Source organism: Lagopus muta, chromosome 19 (genome assembly GCF_023343835.1).
Source record: "Lagopus muta isolate bLagMut1 chromosome 19, bLagMut1 primary, whole genome shotgun sequence".
Lineage (NCBI taxonomy): Eukaryota > Metazoa > Chordata > Aves > Galliformes > Phasianidae > Lagopus > Lagopus muta.
Window position 1 is genome coordinate 8,411,478 of NC_064451.1, and position 16,905 is coordinate 8,428,382.

At 44.5% G+C, this 16,905-nt stretch overlaps 1 protein-coding gene and 1 long non-coding RNA gene across 2 annotated transcripts; one reads left to right on the forward strand and one right to left on the reverse strand.

Moving 5' to 3' along the window:
• Nucleotides 1-29: 29 nt before the first annotated feature.
• Nucleotides 30-10,380, reverse strand: STOM (stomatin). Its single transcript, XM_048966007.1, has 7 exons — nt 10,274-10,380; nt 7,229-7,332; nt 6,350-6,422; nt 5,887-5,969; nt 3,054-3,257; nt 2,413-2,547; nt 30-1,833 (listed from the first exon to the last, which is right to left on the reverse strand). Exons 1-7 carry the CDS (start codon nt 10,323-10,325, stop codon nt 1,639-1,641), a joined length of 846 nt encoding a protein of 281 aa, XP_048821964.1. The 5' UTR covers nt 10,326-10,380; the 3' UTR covers nt 30-1,638.
• A 193-nt stretch (nt 10,381-10,573) lies between these two features.
• On the forward strand, nt 10,574-15,341 carry LOC125702566 (uncharacterized). The gene is made up of 3 exons (XR_007380636.1): nt 10,574-10,850; nt 10,980-11,149; nt 13,332-15,341. It is a non-coding gene; the product is annotated as an uncharacterized LOC125702566 (long non-coding RNA).
• The last annotated feature ends 1,564 nt before the right edge of the window (nt 15,342-16,905 follow it).

The following is a 16,905-nucleotide window of genomic DNA, read 5'->3' on the forward strand; positions in this document are numbered from 1 at the left end:
AGCTTCTAACATAAGCTCTATGTTTAATACTCCGGTAAATTCACTGTATTCTCTTTCAGAAAGTCAAGCAATAGTAAATAGTGTTTTTAACTCAGGATCAGAGGAGGAAGCATTGCTGATTTTAACAAGAATTCATAGGGGTGACCAGTACATAGCAGCAGGTACAGATGCACTCATCTTCCCCAAGGATTAATGGCAAGCTGTGCCATAGCTTTGTTTCCTACTGCAACTGTGTGCACACAGTGATGCTAATTAGTACTTCCTTGTTAATCATGTTTACACCCCAACAAAAGCTTAGCTCTGCTTGTGTTAACTAAAATACTGGCCAACATCTACAGATTGGTGTATTGATTTTATAATGCAGAGGTAATAATAGCTGTAAATACAGAACTGACCCTACCCAGAAAGGTGATAAAAAAATAACCAACCTTGTGCTGGCCAGTATCAGAACAAGGACACTGCGCTCACTGATCCGGGCTTTTGTTTTCATTCTCATCTCCCAGTAATTAAGGACTAGATGCCAAACAGGGTAACAGCAGTAGCCTAAAGAACCTCCCTCTCATGCAGACTTTTAATTCTGCTCCCTTTTTAATCTTTAATAACATTCACTAAACAGGTGCAAAATATGAATAGAGTTTATCAGACTTGTTCCTCAGGACTACATGCACTGAAGATTGCGCCTTTGGTATTAAGTGTAAACCTCTGCATCACAACTGATGGCACAAGTCTGTTCAGAAGCAGCACTGTCAAGTGAATCATTAATTTGTTAGGTATATAAACAGTACAAAACCTCCTGCTAAACACCCTCCACTAATTACAGTTAGGGAAGCATTTACTGGACCTGGATAAAATGCAGTGTTTCAAGCATGTTTAAAATTAGAACAAGAAAGGAAGTCTATTTACAAACAGGAATTGGGGTTTATGGCTTTTTTTTTCCTTTTAATTGTTTTTTGAGAAGATGTACAGATAAAAGCAGACCCAGTGACTTTTCAGTGCTTTAGGAGTCGTAAATCTACATGGGCATAGCAAGAAGCAGCATATTGTACCATTAACTACAGCAAGCCTGTATAATTCCTGTGTGGCAGAACAGAGGTGGAAAGTTTCATTTCAGTAACATTGGCTCATCATTTTTCCTCATGAACAGGGAACTGTTACAGAAAGTAGGAGCCTGCTTTTCAGAAGTACCCAATGTTCTCACTCCTACATCAGCTTCCATTGTTTCTCCTGGTCTAAACTAGAGAACAAATGCATACAGCCATCAGATGACTTCATCACATGCAGGTACTCTAAAAGAACACAGGTAGGGCTGCTCCACTTCCCTTACAGGACCACAGGCTCTTTTAATAAAAGGAATAGTTTTATATACTTTCTGAAAACACGAGGTTACAGATAGTTGGTTTCTCATGTGGTACTGCTCCTAATTTGGATCAATTTTCAATTTCAAGTATTTTGATTGTCTGTGTTCACAAATATTACATCTATATCTTACCACACACTCAGTATAAAAAAACCAAAAATGTTCCTCAGCATTTCCACTTTGCTCATGTTGCCTTAAGCTATAGTATGCAAGCAATTTTGTGCTGCAGGTGTTTACTGGTGGCAAAAGAAAACAAACCACCTTTCCCCCTCCCACTGCAGCTAGCGTTTTGCAGCTAAGATGCCCTGCATCATGTCTATGGGCAACGGAAAGATGATGGTGGAGTTCTTTTCTGCAGCAATGGTGTTCAGAGTCTGCAAGTAACGAAGCTGAAGAGCAGCAGGGGACTCTGTGATAACCATAGATGCCTCTTTCAGGGCCCTGGAAGCATTCATTTCACCCTCAGCTGCAATTACCTGGAAAAGCAAAATGAGAAATGGAAATCTGATGCATTCTGATGAATTCTGAGCATTTCTAAATATTCCTTTAAACACCAAAATAAATAATAAAATCAGGGAGTAATTAAACTTCAGAAAATAATCTAAAAGCTAATGCTTGAATCACCAAAGACCTTCTCCTGCAGTTCAGCTGAAGGGTGACAACACAAAGTATTACAGCTGTTTCATTTCTCCCATGAAGAAACAAAACAGAATGCAAAGAACTTCCCATAAATCAGGGCTGGTCAGAAAAAAAGCTGGAAGGAAGTTTGGCTCCTAAGTGACTGCAGTCTGCAGCTAATAACCTCAAAGTTGTTCTGTTCATGATTTGTTCTCGTAGTAGAAACTTGGGATTCCACATTTTCAAATGAAATCTCAACTGCATAGTTCAGGATGAGATATAACAAGTGGCTGGACCCAAATCCACAAAAAACCCTACCCTGCCTTCCTATTTGCCACAACCCAATATAGAAAAGAATCTTCATCCTCCAAACCACCGCATGAAGTTCTTCATGAGGGGAAAAAACAAACACAAAGTCCACGCACTGATGCCATTACCTTAGCTCTTGCCTCCCGTGCAGCTTCAGCTTCTGCAGCCATTGCTCTCTGCAGCTGTATGGGTAATTTCACATCCTTGATCTCCACACGTTCCACCTTAATGCCCCAGTTATCTGTTGCATCATCAAGTGTAGCCTATGTAAAGCAGGACAGTTAATTGCAGCCATATATTTGGCTGCAAGCAAGTATCCAAATTTGAAGAAAGACTATCAAGCCAAGAAATTACCATAGAATTTCTGCACTTCCAATTTAATGGTTTTTAGTACTTATGGTATGCTGTGATGATCATAGAAGCACAGCTGTTGTAAGCAAAGACTTAAAGCTTGATCAGTATATGAAAGGAATTCTGTGGTGTCATTTCCTTGAGCAGCAGCATATTGACATAACGATGCAGAATTCTCCTCCTCGCACAAATCCCCCTTCCTTACTTACAACAGCCCCTCCTGTCTATTATTGTTTTACTCACTGTTTTTTATTAGAGTGAGTACCATTCCAACAGCCCTTGGCAGGGTTTTGCCTAAAGCTCCAAATCAAAACTTGGCTTGCCACTTGTAAAATTAAGTCCTGGCCTCTGATTTATCAGCAGGATCAGCACAACTGATTGTTCAGTGCACTGCCTCATGCTTGCACGTTGCTCGTACCTGCATGTTGTGTGCAATCTCCTCACGATCAGAGAGAATCTCAGAAAGGTTTTTGGTCCCCAGAACATTCCTCAAAGTTGTCTGTGCTAAAAGACGTGTGGCTGAGTCAGCATTTGTGATATTTGCCACAGCAAGGGTAGCGTTCTGAACTCTGTAGTAAACCACTCCATCAACGTTAACCGTCACAGAGTCCTTGGTCAAGATCTAGAAAGCAATGGGAGAAACATACAATAATTGCATATAACTAAACACATATTTGTTTATATAATGATAATTACGTACTTGTTTTACTGGACTAGTGCCTGGTTTTTCCCCAGGAAAAGCAACTGTCATGACAGCCATGTTTTATACTTGCGTGCTGCATATCAACACGTCTACATAAGGATGCACAAACCTTTCAGCCTCGCTCTGTCAAGCTAAGATTAAATACAATAACAGCACGCTCCTCAGTGAACAATCAGTTCCACTAGCTTTGCCATGGTGTTATTTCTAATTTACTTCTTTGCACTCACTGAGGGATTTGCAATTCATAGGTGACAGAAAAGTATTCAGAAATAATTTACACCAAAATACATATGATTTCAGCTGGGAAACTTTAGTCTTCAGTGAGGCTTACAATATCACATGTATGACAGCAGCAGATTGACTGTACAGGAACACGAGAGCTGTACATAGAGAAGGACCAAGCCTACAGGAAAGACTCCAAGGACACTAGCAGCGCAGGGGTAAGTAAATGAGACCAGTCCATTCAAAATATGTTACTCTAGTTCAGAATACAAACTGGAAATATAAATGAGAGGGACTTATTTTGTGTTTCTGTACAGGGAAAAAAGGGTAGTAGTAAGTATCACTGCAAATATAGGACACAAGTGATTTTCACTGGTGTTTAACTTCAGTCACAAGACTATTGAGTTAGCAAGACAGCTGTGCAGGTGTGTCAGTTTATAAAGCAAGGGCAAAGCAGGCAAGCTATTCAGAAAGCAGGTGAGGAAAGAAGTATTTCAGCTGCACTTTCTAACAAACATCACAGATGGTTTCCCATATCCCAAGTGTGGATGTAGCTGAAGGCACTTCTCAAATACTGATTGTTCCATAGGAACCTTGGAATGGCCAATGCTTGAGACTTCAGCACAGCACTGGCTGTGTTAAATTAATTGACTGAATTGCAAAAACTTTGTAATTAAAAGATGTCAGTGTATAACGAAGCCCAGAGAAACAAAGGGCCCGTGAGATATTTTAGATAATGCTAACTATGTTTGGCTACTAACAAAATTGCTTTTGTCTGCCTGAAGGCAATACCTATCAGCTGCTTGACTGTCAGCCCTACTTCTGCATCTCACAGAAAGAGGGCTCTTGTTATCTGGCAGTTCATCGTCTTTCTCCAAAGTTCGATCGAATGCCACCTTGTGTTTCTGAAGGACGTCTCCATCCTTCCGTCCCAGACAAACTGCACAGGAAATCAACCTGGCAAACATTGTCACAGTGAGATGCAAGTGATTTACTTTACCTGTCCATTGAACAAAAGGTGTACTTGCAAAGATAAGGACAGATATTCTTGATGGTTTAAAAGAGCGTACATCAGAAAGCTATCATTAATATTAACTATGTTTTAAATTTTAGTTATAAGGAGAGTGAAACAATGCTCATGACCATGCAAAGATGGTCTAATCCTGTGTTAGAAGATGAGGATTGTGTTACTTGACAAGAGAGTGGTACGTGTGAGATTTACCTACTTTCTGCTCCCAGTCTACTTATTTTAGTGGGCTTTTCGTAATAGCCTCAAGAAAGAATGAATAGCATGCACAGAAGTCCTGCTCTAAAAATAAAAACATGTTTCTGCTTCTTCCTATTAGAAACAAGCATAATTTAATCGAGTCAAAAGAAAAAAATGTAGGACTTCACTAATAGCACATCAGCAGCTGCAACCACATTGTGCCTGCCATTGATTAGGTTTCTACCAATTACCCTTCAGAGCATGCTATGACAGCTGCCATCTGTCTAAATCTACAACTAATGACGAGCAATAAACTGACTGGCAAACATGACAGAAAACAGGAGCACCAGGCAGGTTGCTTCAAATATCTGTCTTGAAAAATACACCAGATACACAGCAGACACAGTTAATATCAGCGACATAGCATTGCTCATTTTAACATTTGTAGAAGGCTCATTTTGTCCTCTGCTGTCTGTTGGCATCACTTAGTTCAGTTAGATGGACTGTTGAAAGATTCTGCTAAGAAATTAAGATGTTCAGGTAAAATGGGACAAGAAATTAAATACATTTTTGTACTTTAGAACCTCCAAACTGAAAGACATCAGATGACATGAGGCACAGGATGTCCTTGTATGTTCCTGTACATAGTAGGACACAAAGCCTTCATATGAGAGTAGATCACTGAATTTCTAGTATTAGCATGTGGTGATGCTTTTGTGCCATTATTGTAGCTACTTCATACGTCCAGATTAGTTGGCATAGAAAAGATCACTGATTCTTCTGGAAATCTTTCGAATTTCACAGAAACAACTGAAGGATGTTGCGTGTGCTCTGGCAGCCCTGAACCCAGACCTCTCCCATTCTAGCTTTTAGGCACTATTAAGTTGTCTTATTTGATCCTTAAAGGATAGCATTATTGGTTATCTTGCAAGGATCTTATTTTACTGACCAATCTCACTGAAAACTATATATTCTTCACAGTATGCTTCACAGGTACAAATAGAAGCAGTAAGTCTACATTAAAATTACATGCTACCCGATTCTGAGAGTGGGAAAGGAAAAATAAAGTGGAAAAATCTGCAAATATTTTAGCAGATACAAAGGCAAGTGCAAGCTCACCTCTTGGGGTGGAATATCAAAAGAGATGGTCCTCATATCAACTTTGATGAAGCTGTCTGTGCAGGGCAGGACAAAAAAGAGACCTGTAGAAAAACACCCATCCAAGAAGATGTGAGAATGGAACATTAGAATAGATGGCACTAGCTGTGGAAATAAGCCTCAATCCAACCACTGTAGCTGCACAGCTCTTTGTATTGAGCTCAGCAGTGTGTTTCCCAGTGGCTTTCATGCTGGAAAAAGATTTGAAGAAAAGTATGCTGAGAAGCCTCGATTTATTCAGCTCTAAGGAGATCTAGGAAAGGCACACAGATAATTGGTTTACTACCTTCTCCCTCTAAATAACATACCTTGTCAACAGAAGTTACAAAATTACTGAGAAACCCCAGTCTATCATCTGTAGGCAGTGATCATTTTGCCAGCAACTCAATTAGAACAAAAATTAAGACTGCTCTCCAGGACGTACCCGGTCCCTTTGCTCCTCCCTTTAGGATGCGCCCAAGTCTGAAGATGATGGCTCTCTCGTATTCCTTGACAATCTGCAACAAACAGCTGAATGTCAGCTGCGGTTTCCGGAGGCATATCATGGACTACAAACTACACATGCCAGACTCAACACAGTCTTAAGCCTCGTATCTAATATGCATTACATTTTATTTCTCTACTGGCTGCTTTTGAGTATTTTAGACTAAACTGTATTCTTAAAAAGCAAACAGCAAAAGGAACAGTAAGAAAAACATTCCAAAAGAAATATTCTTCAGACTACAGCACTGTCTGTCAACAGCAGAAGCAACACTGTGGGGCAAGACCAAGCAGGGACTGAAAGCTGCCAGCAGGAATATCCTGGCAACAAGAAAACACAGCATAGTGGGAGTGACACAGCAGAGATTTTCCACCTGTAGTTCTGATGGGGTGAATTAATAAAAACAAAGCAGTTGTATCCACATTGCTGGAAACTGGAAATATTGAGCTCGAAGTGACCACAAATGGCACATTCTCTGTGAATCTGTCACGTATGCAAACATTACCTACATATTTTCATGTTGATATTTACATTTACAGAGATCTCCTTAAAAATTCATTTTGTTTTTAAAGAAATCAATCCTTAGAATTATTCTGATATTCCAAACTAGCTCATACACCAGCACTGGCTGGGCAGACATTGTGAAGATGTCAGTGCAAAAATTCCTTTCTGATTTGAAGATCAACAAAGTGAAATGTTGGGGTTTGCAGCAGTCCACGAGAAAATGGGCTTCTTTGTTCTTAAAATGAAAATGTAATACTGCATTGGGAAGCACCTGCATCGCCTGAAGCTCTAATCCAACTTAGCAGTGAAAAGTTTTACCTTTATGCACATCCAGATTGATACAGGAAATGTAAGAACGGTGAAGAAGAAAGAAAATATCACCAGGATCCATCCACACACCCCAAGACCGGTGTCAGCATTGCCTGAAAGAAAAGAGCAGAAATGTTCCGATTTCTAAAATAAAGAGCCCCTGTCCAGGAGAACACTGCAATGGGATTTTTCTTTTGCATAAGCCGCTGTTCCTGTTACTCCTCTGGCCAAACTCATCGGGTTCAGATCAAGTCAAACTAAGAGCCCAGTTCTGCTTTCTTTTGCACTATCCCTAAGTTGCACAAGATGGCTGAGGGCAGGATGTGGTTCACAGCACTGGTACAGAACAAAGCACGCACATCTCTGCCACCCCTTTAGCTAACAGGTACAAACACAGACTCTCAAATCCTCCTTCTTCCCCAGGCCCTCTAGCACAGTTATCGATAGGCAGCAACAGAAATCCTGTTCCTTCACTGAGGACAGAAGTCAGAACCACGCTTGCTTCAAAAGGAGTGGGATGGAAATACCCCAAAGACCTGCTGGCAACAGGACACTGAAAATTTCATTTGTGTTCCAATTATCAGAGATGCAGATCTGAGAAAAGTACAACAAAAGTGGTGAAGTATAAGAAATAAGTTTCCAAGTCTCCACTCAACAATTATCCTAAGTAGAACTGATTTCATTATAAAACAAAACACTGATTCTGAAAGACAGTCATTGATTTTAACAACTGCGGGCACACACGTTGTGTCAGGTGTCCACAACTGCATGCAGCATTAGCAACAAATGCACTGATAGAGAGGGAAGCGAAACAGATGAGTCATTAGAAATCAGTAATTTGGAAAGCAAATAACTATGCTTTGTGAACTGAGATCCACAGTATATTTGACTAAAGTAAAAATCATTGATAGAACTAGGAACCAGAATCAAAGTTTCCATTCCTCGTTTACACAGTTGGCTAAAATCTGTGCCACAGAGCTGCTGCAGTAGCGCTGAATACAGAGGTGCTGGAGAATAAGTTCTGTCCATGAGGCAGCAGGAACTTGACAGTTACTCAAAACTTCCAAAGGCCATCAGCATCTTCTCTGTTAGCTCACATGCCACTGCCACAACCCTCAGTGAGGCACCTAACATCACGTGCCATTTTCAAGTGCCTCTATGGAAAGTTACCTACACATACTGCCCACAGTTTACAAGTGACTTCCAGGTATTCTGCAAAAGTCAAGGAAAGGTGTTATGTGTGTGATATGTGCTGGCATTCAGCATTAAGCAATGATGAACAAAGAGCAAATACCTCCCATTTTGCAACAGGGTATTAGCTAACTTAAACACTGAAAGAAAGACACTACAGCAGAGACAACGCCTGGAAACTACAATAATGAAAGGAAACGACAATCAGCGATGGTTTACTGTTAATCTTAGGGATAATTTATACTAAGAAGAAAAAACTAATGATAAAAACAACTCATTTGTACTGTTCTATCACGGTCATGGAAAGCCCAGCTTACACCAGAAGAAGCCCAACCCCATCACCCTGACACTCCTATGAACTTGTAGCCATTTTTCAGCTCGCAGTCCCTCTACCTTCTCCACGTGAGCTCTCTCTTGCTTGATTTTCTAAACTATTCTATACCCCCATAGCTTCAGTTCAAATGCTCCTCACCTCCTGCACACTAGCAACAGCCTTGCTCTTTTATTATCAATATATCCAAAACTCACACTTGGAATTCAATCAATCTTATTTTTGGGCAGTCTGCAAGAAATTATGCACATCTTTCAGGAAATAAACCCCAAGGAGAAAGAAAATTAAAACCATTTTAATCAAATTAGCCTCGGACCCCCTTGAAGCTGACGGGAAGAATTCCTGCTGCTTTAGCAAGGAATAACTCCTTGGCTCATCAAACAGGATGGCAATTCGTGCCAGGAGGTGAAAGGGGCAGCTCTCCCATGAGTGCTCCTGGTGTGGCACAGCCTTCATGGGAGAAGTATTTTCTTCCACAAAGCCTACGCAATGTGAACAAATACACAGCGGTGAGGCAGCAAGAATGCGAACGAGTGCCAGGCACAGCGATGGGAAAGGCTCTTCCCATCTTCCCTGTTCTTGAGCACACAGAAGCCCAGCAGATCAGAGCACAACACTATAGGGATTAAGTGCATGCAAGGCTCTGTACCACTACCCCTACCACATAGGAGTCTGCATGCTGCTACCTGAAATGCAGGACAGCGTGAGAACAACTGTGGGGGTTATCGTATGACAGTTATTCAACTAATCAGCAAACAGTGACTAACGCTTTTTACGGGAAATCTTTTCCTGGGGGAAACAGCTAAAACAGTTTTGCCTAATTAATCAGAGTTACATCCAAAGCCTACCGAGTCCATAGATACTTCACCGCGACAACGCTGTTTTGGCCTCCGAAACAACGCACGGAAGAACCAGCAGCGCATGAGGGGAAAAGGCTGCAGGGCACGGCGGGATCAGAGCAACCCGTCAGATATTAATAACAAGCACAGAATGGAACACAGCTCGTGCCCAAGGATACCAGAGCCATGCGTGTCCCATCGGGGCCCACACGGACCCGCAGTTATTTATACCACAACTCGGATTACCGGCCGCAGCCGTTGCGGATGGTGGTCTTAGAACTCACTTCCTTCTCGGGTTGCAGCGGGCGCGGAAAGCTCCGGCTGCGTTATTTCAGGGCATCCCTCGCCACCGCCCGAGCCGGGGAAACCACCGCCACCTCCTCCCGTCCCGCTACAAAAAAAAAACTCAGCAGGGAAAACGAGCGCCCCGCAACTCCTCCTGCCCGCCGACAGCACGGGGAATTCGCTCCGGGATCTGCAGGACCGGGGCTGCAGGCGGCGATGCGGTGCCGCCGTTCCCGCGGGGCGAACTTTGGAATAGAAATCAGCCAACTTTGCTGAGCGACCGATCAGCGATACTGAAAGCGATCGGTATAAAGCCAAAGCGAAACTGAAAACCGGAGAGCGACTCTCCGGGCACCGACAACCAACTCGGGGACCGGACCGCGGACCGCCCCGCTCCCGTCCCGTTACCGTGCAGCCGCTGCTGCGCCTTCGCCGCTCCCCCCGCCTCGCAGTCTGCCATGGCCGCTCCTCGTGCCCTCTGCCCGCCCCGCCCCGCCAACCCTCGGATCTCAGCCCTCGAGGGTGGGGCCGCGCGGCCGGCGCGTGCGGGGCGGACCGTTGTTGGGCCGCGCGCCGTTACCTCAGCGGTACGGGCGGGAAGGGCTGAGGGGGGATGCGGAGGAGGAGATAACGGCCCGGTGACCTCGCGGTGCGGAGCCGTCCGCGTGAGCCGATGGCTCCGCGTGGCCTCACGGTGCGGAGTGGCTTCCAAAGAGATCCTTTTCACCGCTCCGTTTGAGCCGTAATGCCTTGGGGCGTCCTGTATTCCTGCTAAAGTGAGGGCAGAATTACAGCAAACAAACAAACAAACACCAAACAACCCAAAACAACCCCTAACTTTGAGAAATCCGCTCATAAAGCAGCATGGGAGGTTGCATTGTGCTGTAAAAGCACATCGTCCTCCTGAAAGCAAAACCAGACACACGAGAAGCGCACGGCGAGCAGTCGGACACGGAGCTGCTCCAGCAGGGAATGGTGGGCACAGGTGGGTGCACGCAGCTCCAGGTGGGCACGGAGCACGAGCAGGGAAATGGAACTGCTGCGATGTGCTGTTAGAGCACAGTGCGGGGGAAACGAGATCCCGTGCCTTTTTTTTTCTCTTTGCTGAGCGTAGGTCTTCTGGCAAGCAGACTGCTGAGAACGTCTCTGTGATGAGGGACGAAGGATGTGCTTGAAATGGGAGGATTGTGTTCTGTGCAACCACTGAGCAAAGGAGCTGTGGAGATCTGCTGCCATCAGTGCCCAGTTTGGTACTGGAAAGCCTAAGCCAGTGCCAGTAATGAGGTAAGGTAATTTCAATACAAATTGAGCATTGCTGAATGTATCATAACTGATTTACATTTAAATCGTGGGTCCCTTCCAACTCGCACCGTCCTTTTATTCTGTGGTTCTGTCATCATTTCAGTGCCTGTAAATTTATCTCTAAACCAAAAAGTCCACAACCAAAACGTTGTATTCCACACAGAGCTGGTGTCACTTACAGCTCAGATTGCAACTTTTCACACTCGCATACAAACGTTCGTGACCGTTTGCTCGAAGAGGAGAGAGCCTTCTCTATCAGATGCCCATCCCGCACCCTTCTGCCGCTTCATGGCGTTTGCCAACAAGGTTGGAGAGGGGCTGGAGGCTTGGAGGTCGCGGTGCTGCTGTGCGGTTTGGTGCTGCCATCTGCTGAGCCGTGAGCGCTCGTACAGCTCCGGAGCTCGGATGGGCGAGAGGGGCTGCGGGGACTCACAGGGGAGAGATCAAGGTGAGGAAATGCAACCCTTATATAAGGGTTATAACCTTATAACGCAGCTTATGGCAGCATTGGAAAGCGTTCTCATTGAGTTTTTTTTTGTTGTTTCAATAAACAAAGGAGTGAAAGGATTTGATTTTTGGCTCGCCAGAGGACAACCGCGGGCTTGAAAATGGATTTGTTAATCCTTAGCAGCACGTGTGGAGTGGTGTGAGCCCCTGTGCTCCCGCCATCCTGCAGGGGAGCAGCTGCAGCTGCTGTGGTTGCTCACCTGTGTGTGTCCGTACGCGATTTCTGCCCTCTGAAAAATCTGAGAGCGGAGCGCACAGCGACCACGAGGTGTCAGCCGGGTCCCAAGCACGGCTCTGCCCGTGGCAGCCTCGGAAACGGTATTTTTAAGGTACAGATTCGTGTCATCCCGGTCCTTCTGATAATGAAGTTGCAGTCTGCGGTGACTGTCGGGGGCTGTTCCTTTAAATGCTGTTTCTGACCACCCAGACATGCTGGATCTGAGATGCTGTGCTCACAAATCCTCTCCGAGCTGCAGGTGCTGTGCAGAGCTCCGCCTGGCAGTTCTGCCGTACCCGAGCTCCCAAGAGCCGCGCGTTGCCTGTGTCCCACACTGAGCACGTGGAGCACGTTGGTAACGAGGAGCATTGCTGTGCTTTGTCACTGCTGTTTCTTTTCCCCCAGTTAGCAATAGGTTCTGAGGAACTCTCACAGACTTTTCCCATTGCTGTTCACCATTCATCTTAGGGGTGAACTTAACTCCATATAAGCTAGGACGCTTAGTATCTTCTTATCTGCATATGTGCTTAAATATTCTGTTGACTTTTGAGCTGGAGTCATATCTCTGGAGAACCATCACTTTCCATCACGTGAGGAATCGCAGTGTTTGCACACACCTCGGTTTTCTCCTGAAGAACATCAGTTCATCTCAGCGCCTCCCAAAGCAGCACAGCTGAACAAAAGCAGACTCAGCCAACGCTTCCCACGTCGTACAAATCTGCACTTCATTTAGGAGCCCCTTTCTGCACCATGGGATTCTTTCTTTGTGGTGGAAACAGAGCATGTATCTTTTGGAGTCAAGAACCCCAAAATAGAAGCGTGTTAAATTCAGTTATTTTAAACAGAATCATTTCTCCCACAGTAAAGGGTGCATTGTTTATAATATCTTTGAGGCTGGGAGGTTAATTGTTAGGAGGTTGTTTACATTTACGGATATACATAGCAGCCCAGCCAGCAGGACTCATCCCCAGGGATCCCTGCACTGCTTTATTGTTGTTGTTGTTATTATTATTAATTATTATTATTTTCTGGAGTATTTCTTGTGGCTCGGAGCAGAGGACTGAGCCTCCCCTCCTGGCTGTGTGGTGGTTCCAGGTGTGCCCTTGGTGAGGCACTGAGCTGCCCCTCTGTCAACAGGAAAAATAAAAGAAGGAAAAAAAGAAAAAGTGCTGTAATGTTGTGTTAGCAACATTTAACAAAATCCAGCTCTGTATTTTAGGGCTGTGCTGAGTGAATATATTCTAAGCTAAAGCAAGTAAGAGACACTGGAATTTCCCAGTGCTCTCCAATAAGTTTCCTGAGAACCCTTCTTCTATTCCCTCTGCCGTTCCGTATGCTAGTCGTGTGTGCAGAAGGTTTTGCTTGTCATTTCTGGGCTTACCCAGAATTCAGCTGGCTGCTTTTTGATTCCTCAGAATAATGATTTCTTTGCTTCTGTAGATTTGGTGAAGGAGAAAATTTGTATTTAACAAAACAGAAAAAGCCTCGGGTGATAGAGAAGAAAAAGGAGAGCAGCAGGACAAGTGGAAGCCATCGAGGTGCCCTTAAAGCAGCAGAGCAGTGGCACACGAGGCTTCCAGGAGCCCGGCCTCAGAAGAAGTGCCCCATAGGCTGTCACTGAGTTGAACTTATGTACTGATTTTACATCTCTTTCAAAAGCAGCAACGTTATTTAAAAGAAAATGCTATAATGCTTTTATACGGAAGAAATTTGTATTGGAACGTCCGTGGAATGGCCCTGAGCTGCTGAATTCATCACCTGCTTGGCATGTTTTCCCATAGGCAGGGTTCTCATGAGGCCTGAGTGCCCATAGCAAACTTTGATGTGAAACTGGGATGTGATCAACACCCAGAGATGTCAGCAGAGGACAGAACCTGTTGGTTTTCCTGGTGCTCCCCATTCCCCAGCAGCTGCTGTTCTTCTCTTGAGTTTGTCTGCTTCATTCAGTGATGCGGATCTGTGCCTCACATCCACTCTGCAGTTAGAAATAGTTACACAGGTTGCCATGAATAAAAGCTTATCTTGCCAGGATGGGGATGACACAGTTCTGATACTGTGGTTAGACTTGGAGGAGCATTAATTCCAATGTGTCAGCCTGTGTGGGTGAAGTGCTGGCCCTTATTCCTGTCCTGTGTTCCTTTCCCACCATAGGGATGCACTGCCATGACTGAGCGCAGTGCTGACACGGCCCAGCTGTGTCTGTCTGTCCTTCCTTCACTTAAAGCAAGCTCAAAGGACTACGAGAGCGTTGAATAGCAGAAGAACTAATTGGTATTTTTGAAAATGTAACATTAAGTAAAGCTCAAAGTTTATGAACAGGTTTGATAGAGAACTAAAAGACCCATGATGTGTTTCTATGGAAACTACAGCTTAAGGTTTTTATCTGATGAGATTCTAAAAGGAGAACAATCTGTCTCTTTTCTGATTTCAGTAGACAGAGAATAAATACAGCCAAATCAATTGCTAAGTGGTCTTTGAAAAGATAGCTAATGAAGTGCTTCAGGATGAAAACTGCTGCAAAAATGGAAGGTGACACTTCTGTCTTAATCACTGCCACTAATTATATGAGATTTTCAGGACAGATTGCTGGTGAGAAGCTGCAGCTCAGCAGTCAAAATATTTGTGCATGTTTCCATGCAGCTGCTGTCCCTGCTTTGTTTGTTTATTTATTTATTTGCGCTCCGTCTGATGACGAGAGCTTCTGTCACACAGCGTGGTGCTCACGGACGGTCCTGGGCCGTGTGTGGGAATCTGCTGTGTGCTTCTCTGCCCACCTCCAGTGCTGACCCCACATCCCGCTTCCAGCGCCCAACGTGGCCCTGGGGCTGCTTGGGAGCTGCTGGCCCTGTGTGTGCTGTGCTGGGCTGGGCTGAGCGCTGCTGCTGTGTGCTGTGCGATGGCTGGGCTGCACCATTGGCTCGTTGTAGCACACGTGCAGTGTGCTGGTCAGAAGTGAAAGCTGTGATTCACGAAGCCATTGTGCTATTCCTGTCCACGTTTTCATTCACTTTGATGTCACTTGCTTGATCTGCACAGATTGCTCCCAGCCTTACGATTCGTGGCGCACAGTCTATTCATCCTCACTTTCTTCCAGATCTTTCAGTATTTGATGGCAGGGACTCACGTCACCAAGCCTTCACCCAGAGCCAGAGCACCTTGTGCCAGCTGTGATGAGCTCCTCCCCACTTCCCCAGGCCACACAATTAACTTCATTTTGAAAAGAACATATGGCCGTGTTTAGAACTGGCAGAGGCTGAGATGTTTCCACTTTTGATTCTCTTCTAATTTTGACGGTCACAGCAAATGAAATAACATATGTACTTGTGTCTTCCTTCTGATGAAGAAAAATACCAAACTGAGGTTATCTGAATACTAATATACACGGCCTCTTTTCTCTGACACAAAAGGAATCATACCCTTCTGCACGGTGATGGCTTCTTACAAAGCAACAGATGGCTCCAGCAGGCAAGAACAAAAGCCCTGGGACTTGGCTCTTACCTTCAGTGTGTGCTGCTCCTTCTGCACGTATTGTAAACTCTGAGTACTGCTAAGGTGTCTGTAGAGATTAGATGAGTGGAATAAATAACTTTGGAATACAGTGTAGGTAGGCACAAAATACCCTCTTTTATTGCATCGTATTAACTGTGAATAAATAATCAAACAACCTGGCCCCAAATGTAAGGGAAAGCTTTTTAAAAAAGTGTAAATGAGTGTACAGCGTTCTTCAATCTCACAAGAGAAAACAACATCTTGTACAAAAAGGCAAACCCAACAACCAAGAAGCCTTTGCTATAAGCAAATGGAATACTTGGAGTTTTAGAGGAACCCTCCTCGAGATTTGAGGACTGTTACCAGCCTGGCATTATGTGGATAGCTTTGGAAGGGACTTTGAATGCCTTTATGGCTGTGATTTGTCATGCATTGCATTTAGTGAGATAATTGCAGCCACCAGCATGCTCGCACTTCGGCTCAGGGGCTGCTCAGCCCTGGGGATGAGTGCAGATTCTCTCCTGGGCTGGTGCTGTATGGAAAACCATAGGAAGAGGCTGCCAGGCTGTCAGACTTCTCTTTTTTCCCCCTCCTCGGAGGTCTCAGAGGTGCCTGTGTTCTCTCTCCTCTCTTTTTGGCTCTTTATCTGCTATTGAACCACCTCTCACCTTTGTGCTATTTTCCTGTGGGTGATACATGCAGTACTGTATCACAGCTACGTGGGAAATGATGCACAGTTTGCTGCAGCAGCTACCAGGCAACCCCAGAGTGCTGCATTTCTTATGGTGACACAACTTCCAGATGTTGCAACTGAAACGTTCATGCTTTCAGTGGTCTGACTTACTGCTTTAATGAGTGGAATGCACTGTGTGTTTGGGGCTGTAGAACAAACGAAAATAATGGATGAAGTGGACTTTAGATAATTGTAATGATAGTGGCAGTGGTTTAGTGGGGTAACAAAACCTAACAGAAACAGTCTGGTGCCAACTGTATCCTATGGCAGCCTGTATGGCTGCCTTGTCTGCACACTGCTGCTCCCTGTGAGCCCCTGGTAGCTGCATTCAAATCCATTTATTTTTCCTCCTGGTCAGGATTTCTTAGCTTGCCATCTAAAATATAGAGCTGATCATTTTTAACTGAAAGATCTAAAAGCTACCGAGACCATGGAAGTGGGAAACGGAGGTGGCAATATGTCAGATTTCTAATTACTTGGATCTTACTGATGTGCCTGGTGTTCTTGTTGTGTTTCCATGCCCCATATCTAGGGAATGGACGTTTGTTCACATGTCTTTTCGTACTGCAGCTGAACGTGGATTTCCCCCCAAGCCTGCCATCTATTTCCTAAACGACTGTTTTTGTTCATGGAGACAATTTGCAAAGAACTGTAGGTCTTGTTCTGTGTTAAGCTGCTGGGAAAACTCCCTCTGACTTTGGTTAGAATGGATTCAGCACTGACAATGGCTGAAGTCCCACTGCTTGCCTCTCCTTTCATCTGGGGACTGTGGCTTTTAATGGGTTGCAAGCT

Bases quoted from the DNA above. Each gene is read 5' to 3' on its own strand.
- STOM (XM_048966007.1), bottom strand. From the start codon at position 10,325: ATGGCAGACTGCGAGGCGGGGGGAGCGGCGAAGGCGCAGCAGCGGCTG. The intron at 6,423-7,228 runs GTAAAACTTTTC...TGTTTGTTGCAG, and splicing joins CAATCTGGATGTGCATAAAG to ATTGTCAAGGAATACGAGAG. The intron at 2,548-3,053 runs GTACGAGCAACG...TGCTTTACATAG, and splicing joins AGATTGCACACAACATGCAG to GCTACACTTGATGATGCAAC.